The sequence below is a fragment of the Molothrus ater genome, chromosome 6 (genome assembly GCF_012460135.2).
Source record: "Molothrus ater isolate BHLD 08-10-18 breed brown headed cowbird chromosome 6, BPBGC_Mater_1.1, whole genome shotgun sequence".
NCBI classification, from domain to species: domain Eukaryota; kingdom Metazoa; phylum Chordata; class Aves; order Passeriformes; family Icteridae; genus Molothrus; species Molothrus ater.
Genome location: NC_050483.2, coordinates 6,157,316 through 6,163,460, shown reverse-complemented (window position 1 = coordinate 6,163,460; position 6,145 = coordinate 6,157,316). Strand labels below are relative to the sequence as shown.

The 6,145-nt window shown below is 37.0% G+C and overlaps 1 protein-coding gene across 1 annotated transcript in view; it reads right to left on the bottom strand.

Moving 5' to 3' along the window:
- Positions 1 to 1,552: 1,552 nt before the first annotated feature.
- The window catches only part of METTL15 (methyltransferase like 15), a 78,528-nt gene continuing 73,935 nt past the window's right edge, over positions 1,553 to 6,145 (bottom strand). Inside the window, exon 6 of the mRNA XM_036385059.2 lies at positions 1,553 to 2,694. Within this exon, the coding sequence (XP_036240952.1) occupies positions 2,249 to 2,694 (446 nt within the window). The 3' untranslated portion in view covers positions 1,553 to 2,248. The remainder of the gene's footprint in view (positions 2,695 to 6,145) is intronic.

Genomic DNA, 6,145 nt, shown 5'->3' with positions numbered 1-6,145 from the left:
TTTCTGAGGTACCAATTCTGCTATAATAACTGGATGGTCCTTCCCTGAAGTGTGTCCTGAACAAGGCACGGCATGGCACTACAACTCTTCTGAGCCTATGCTGGAGGCACAATTTTTCAAATCTACAACTGAAATGCATTCCAGTACAAAATCTCAGCTAAAAATAACCTTAGCTATTTATATTTAATGTTTGCACCAAAAAAAAAAAAAAAATCTGTCTATTTAGGGTACAGTCTGTTGTCTCAAAGATGACAAGAGTAAGCAATATTATTTGAAGTGGAATGTTTTATTTAAGCAGCATGTATAATGAAGCTAGTGGAAAAATATTGAAATTTCAGAAAAGAACGAAATGCCCATCATCATTTAACTGTTATTTCAGGTTAGGGATAGATGTCATCTATTGTATTTGGGTGGTGCCCCATGGCAGGAAGGAATGATGAATCTGACTCCATGTTCTCAGAAGGCTAATTTATTATTTTATGATGCTGTATTATATTAAAGAATACTAAACTAAACTATACTAAAGAATACAGAAAGGATACTGACAGAAGGCTAAAAAGATAATAATGAAAACTCGTGACTCTGGAAAGAGTCTCAACACGGCTTGACCCTGATTGGCCAAAGAGTCAAAACAATTCACAGCAGAAACCAAGGAAACAATCACCTGTTGGATAAACAATGTCCAAACACATTCCAAAGCAGCAAAACACAGGAGAAACAAATGAGATAATTATTGCTTTCCTTTTTCTCTGAGGCTTCTCAGCTTCCCAGGAGAAAATCCTGGGCGAGGGGATTTTTCCAGAAAACATGAATGCCACGATCATCTATACCTAAGAACACATTATATGACTTACCTTTACCAAGGAATTAAATATCCAGCTATTTCACTATATTGTGTATTAGACAGTAAACCTAAATATCAACTTGTGTCAGTATGACCCAAAAAACCACCAGGAAGTCATCATTTACATCAACACAAAGAGGATGCTTGGTGAAAGTCAAGTTCAGAATGATCCAGTCAGTTGCTCAGGAGCCAGTGTAATGGTCATTTAGCAGAATCAGAAACATCATTTTTTTTTTATTCTACCAACCAAGTTTCAAACATCACAAATGAAATCCTGGTACCAATTTGATTGTCTAAATTAAGACTTTTTCCTGAAGAGATGAGTCAGAGGTCAAAGAAGTTGAAACTTGTATTATTTTCCATTCATTTGTAGCAAATAAAACTAGAAAACCAGTGGTCTCTTAAGATAACATATAAACCACAAACTAAATTTAATTCATAGTAACTAAACAAGAAATTATGTTGAATGTTCTACAGCTGAGTATAGCACCCAAACAGAAAGCTAGTGTTAAGAGTGGGCCTTTCCTAAAAAAATTGAATACTTACCTCTTAATAAATGATCACCAGCAAAGGAGAATACTTCATAAGGCCCACAACACTGCTTTTTTGATGGGTTAATTATAATTCCATCAGTACCTAAAAGTTGAAGATGATCTGTGCACAGGAGTTATGGCTGCAGGAAGAAATTCAGATGATCAAGTACAAATCTGACTGCTTTACTGTAGCATCCAAATGCCAACAGTGGATTTTTAATAACCCTTTTTTCACCCCCAAGATACACGTATTATTTATCATTAAACGACCAGGTGATCACTCAGACATAAATACTTACTTTAAAAAAGCTAAGAGTCCATTTACAAATTCCTGGACAGAACGTGGCACGCTGATGTCACTTTATGTCAGAATTACCTCTTATCCCAATGGCATTCATGCAACAAGTTAGCTGGGATACAGAAACAGATATATAAACAATTCTTAGGTTAGTTTAAACTTACTCTAGACTAAACCAGACATCTGAATCAGGTGTGTGAAATCCACCCCCATAAAAATACATCTCAATTCACTACTGAATTTAGACTCTTAATGCCAGGATTTTGAAATTAATCTTAAGGGAATACTATAAATACATCAAACCTGCAATTTTTATAAACTTGGTGTTTGATGCTCTTTCAAAAAAAGATGTCTTTTTTGTATAATTAGTGACACCCACTTATATGCATTTTGTTTACATTTTCATGCTCTATACTACTTCCTAACCAAAGCACAAAGAAGGACAAAGGTAAGAAAGAAATCTTTTCTCACAGCCTTCCTTTTATTTTTTCAGTTTGAACATATCTGTCCAGTTAGCATTCTGGAAAACAGAATTTCAGGAAATGACACAATCATGTAATCATATATTTTGGTTTAGAGTTTAATAGCAGCTCTTAGCTTGGCCGACCTTCCTCTTGGGTTTGTTTCAATATCCTTGGCCTGGGGTGTGAGAACTTTTTTCTGTAAAGAAATCCACTTGGAGTTGGATTTTCCACAGGGAGATCCTTGTGTGTCTTCTCCTTTGGAGGCATTTTTCAGAGCCTGTCTGATCTTCTGCTTTGAGCCAAGGTTGTACTTCTCTGTCATGTCAATGCCATGAAGGAAACGTTTGATGATTCGATCTTCCAGGGAGTGAAAGGACAGGGCTACAAGGCGACCTCCAGGCCTCAGGAACTTCTCAGCTGTCTTCAGCCCTATCAGCAGTTCATGGAGCTCATCATTCACAAATATCCTCAGGCCTTGGAAAGTTTTAGTAGCAACATGCACAGGTCTCTGAAGCAAGTCCTTCCGTGCGTAGAGCGCTGATGCTGGAAAAGCACCTGTCACACATTTTAAAATATGCATGTTAATAACTTAATAGTTCTACATCTTGGCATCCCTCATGCAAGATGACTTTAAAGGAAAGCATAGTAAAAACTGAACCTTGACTAGTGAGCTTCCTTCTTTATAATACATCTTTTTTTTATGTTTTGAACTCCCATCTCTGGATGTAAAGCCTATTAAACTAAGATGCTTTGTGGTTGGGTTTTTTCCCTAGAATCTTTTAGAGAAGTTCCTTCTCCAAAAGCACCACCAATTGAAACTAAAAAATAATGGCTGAAATCCAGATAAAGTAAAAAAAAGATAGGACAGACAAGTCTCACTTTACAGCTCAGCGTAACCAATGTCAGTTTGGAATTTGTGGTTGTGTTACACTTTTAAGGAAAAAAAATTAATATACAATGGACACAGTCTTACCTGTGGCTTCCAGATAACTGCATTTCTTCACAGGCTGAAGACAATGTCTACCTGGCAATAACTATCATTCAATGAACTACCTGAAGTTTAAAAGAGGTACCCTTGTTTGGAAACAGAAATTGTTGAACACTACACCTGTGTTTCTTCAAATGTTCACAAAAACCTCTTGAGAAATTTAGAAAATGCAGCTGACACTGCTTTGTTTTCACGTGCCTACACAGCAGAATATGTCAAGGTTTGTCAGACCTAAAATCTCCACATTAAATATTTTTTAGTTAGATGCACAAAACTCCCTCTTCCTTTACCCAAAATTCTTATGAGTCAAAAAAGTTTTTGCAGAGGCTGAAATTTTGATAGAAATTTTAATATATCAATATTTAATGTATTTTAAGCTTGAACTTTCATTACATGGATACAGAACAAAAAGCTAGAGAAACCTGATTTGATGGATCAGAGGAACTAAAGTGCAATATCTGTGAAACTTGAGTAAATTTATCATCTATTACCTAAGTGACCACAGGAGTCTGGTAAAGATAAATTGAATAAATCATGCTAGCACATAAGTGGACAGTTATTTTTCTAAACAAGAGGCAATACAATTGGTATGTATGCATTAGAATGCCCCAATTTCATGTCAGTGCTGAGTTACAACATAATGAAGCAAAGAGTTGGAAGTAAACACAGCTCACAATCAAGTAACTGTTATTCTACATAGTGAAGTCAAAGAGGGCAATACCGTACCTCTGAAACTAGTTGTCTAAATTCAAATTTGCATGGGTGATTGAAAAATATTAAGAGAGATCTCATTACCCATGAGAGGCTCACACAGAAAAATTTATCAGTGCAATTCTTGAGGCTTTTAAAGATAAGATTTTACTTATGTCAGAAAGCCTAAGCGTTCACAAAGCACATCACAAACACAAAAGCAATCTCAGTCCTCAGCAAAGACAGAGGAAAATAATGGGATTTTAAAAGTCAATTGGTATTAACACAGCTATTTTCACATATGCTATGTCCCTAAGCTATGTTTCTGCATAATTCATTTTCCTACCTACCTTGCTCCTCTGATGTCCAAAGCTAACAGCTCCTAAATTCACTGAAGAGACCCCGTTGTAGTTGTGGCTACTTCCAATCCTTATAGTCTGAATGCTTCAAGACACAAATTGGCAAGAGGATAGACTTGTCCCAGCCAAGGAGTACATGTGAATTTGTAGTCTGAAGCTGTCTCACCAAACAATAAATAGATGCAGCCTGCAGGAGTGAGGCTTTTCCATCATTTACCAACTCCAGAAAAAGCTACACTAGCTGGTCAATGTAATTCCTGTCCCTGAGAACATAACCTTCTGTACTGACCATGAACCACAAACAGAATGTGTGCTCTCATTGATGAGGTCACAAAGCTTGTTTTGATGAAAGACCTCAATTAAAAGGAGAGCTAAAAGCCACAGAGCATGAGGAATCCCAAGAAACCCACACCAAGCTCGTGCCTACTGGCACAGCCTCTGTTTCTATGTCTCTTTGCACACCTAAAAATGGGTTCTTTGAGAATGGACCCCTTAGAACAGCCACTGAGTGCCAGCTGTGTGTGATGAGAACTGTCTGATAGCCTAAGGAACACCGTGCTAGGCAAAATAAACACAACTTGGTTTAAAGGTCCAGTAACAGCCACCGGCACTGATAGGATGCTCACAACTATGGAATGAATCAGATTAGAAGAAATTCTTCCCTTTGTGGGTGGGGAGGCACTGGAACAGGTTGCTCTGTAGATTCCCCATTCCTGCAAATGTCCAAGTCCAGGATGGACAAGGCTTGGAGCAACTTGGTCTAGAGGAAGGTGTCCCTATCCATGGCAGGGCAGCACGGGCTTTAAGGCCCCTTCCAACCTAAACCATCCTATCCATCTAAATTCAACTTCAAAAGGCTTTGTAAAAATGTAAATGGACAGAGTATGCTGGTATCTGGGCAGGTTTTCATTGGTCTGCTCATCAACACTGATATTTTGCAACTGCAATTCTGAACAGATGAGTAAAAGAACAGTGACACTGAGGCTATTAGCATGACTAGGACACTAACAGGTCTTTGGGAGGTTCTTCCACTAATCCTGCCATGGCTGTTGAGTGCAGCTTCCTCCTACAATAACCTTCTGTGACAATTAACTCTGACATTAATTTACCACTATGAATAATTTATCACACACTGAAGAAAAATTAATTAAAGCCCAGATTTATTCTGTAAGTATAACACAACCTTACATGCCTCAGTTGAACACACACAAAGAGCACTGCAGCTCCTATAATAAAGCACAGAACACTAGTATTCAGGAAATTGGTAAAGAAATGCAGCCACTTTGCAGTTTTATGCAACCAAAATCTCCCAGACTAAAACCAAAATCAAACTGTTTACATGTTCAAAGACTTACTGGTCTACTGTCAAAGGCTGGGATTAATTCATACATGTAATCTCTGGTTATTCTAATCTGGTCATTATTACATATTAAATTTAATTCAGAAAATTGGTAATGTTTGCTATTATATATTAAATGTAATTCAGGAAATTGGTAAAGAAATGCAGCCACTTGGTGCAGTTTTATGCAACCCAAACCTCCCAGACTAAACCCAAAATCAAACTGTTTACATGTTCAAAGACTTACTGGTCTACTCTCAAAGACTGCAATTAACTCATAAATTTAATCTCTGATTATTCTGATCTTTTATATATTATAAAATTATATATTAAATAAATTATATATTAAATGTGATTTCTGTCACACTGGTCTTCAGCTTTTTAGCCAAGCCAATAGATTCTGATCTATGTTCCATGAGTTCCATGAAAAGGTGATAGGTTGAAAAATTCTCCTATCACTCTTACTCCTCTAGTTCAGTTAAAACAAAATCTCTTTGTGCTTTCTACTCAGGCACATCACTTCTCACCCAGGCCCCTCCAGTTACCAAGACACTTAAAGAAAATCCTTCCTGCTAACTGGCTGTTCAATGCACAAAAACATTTTAAAAATTCAAAAAAAAAATCTGTATG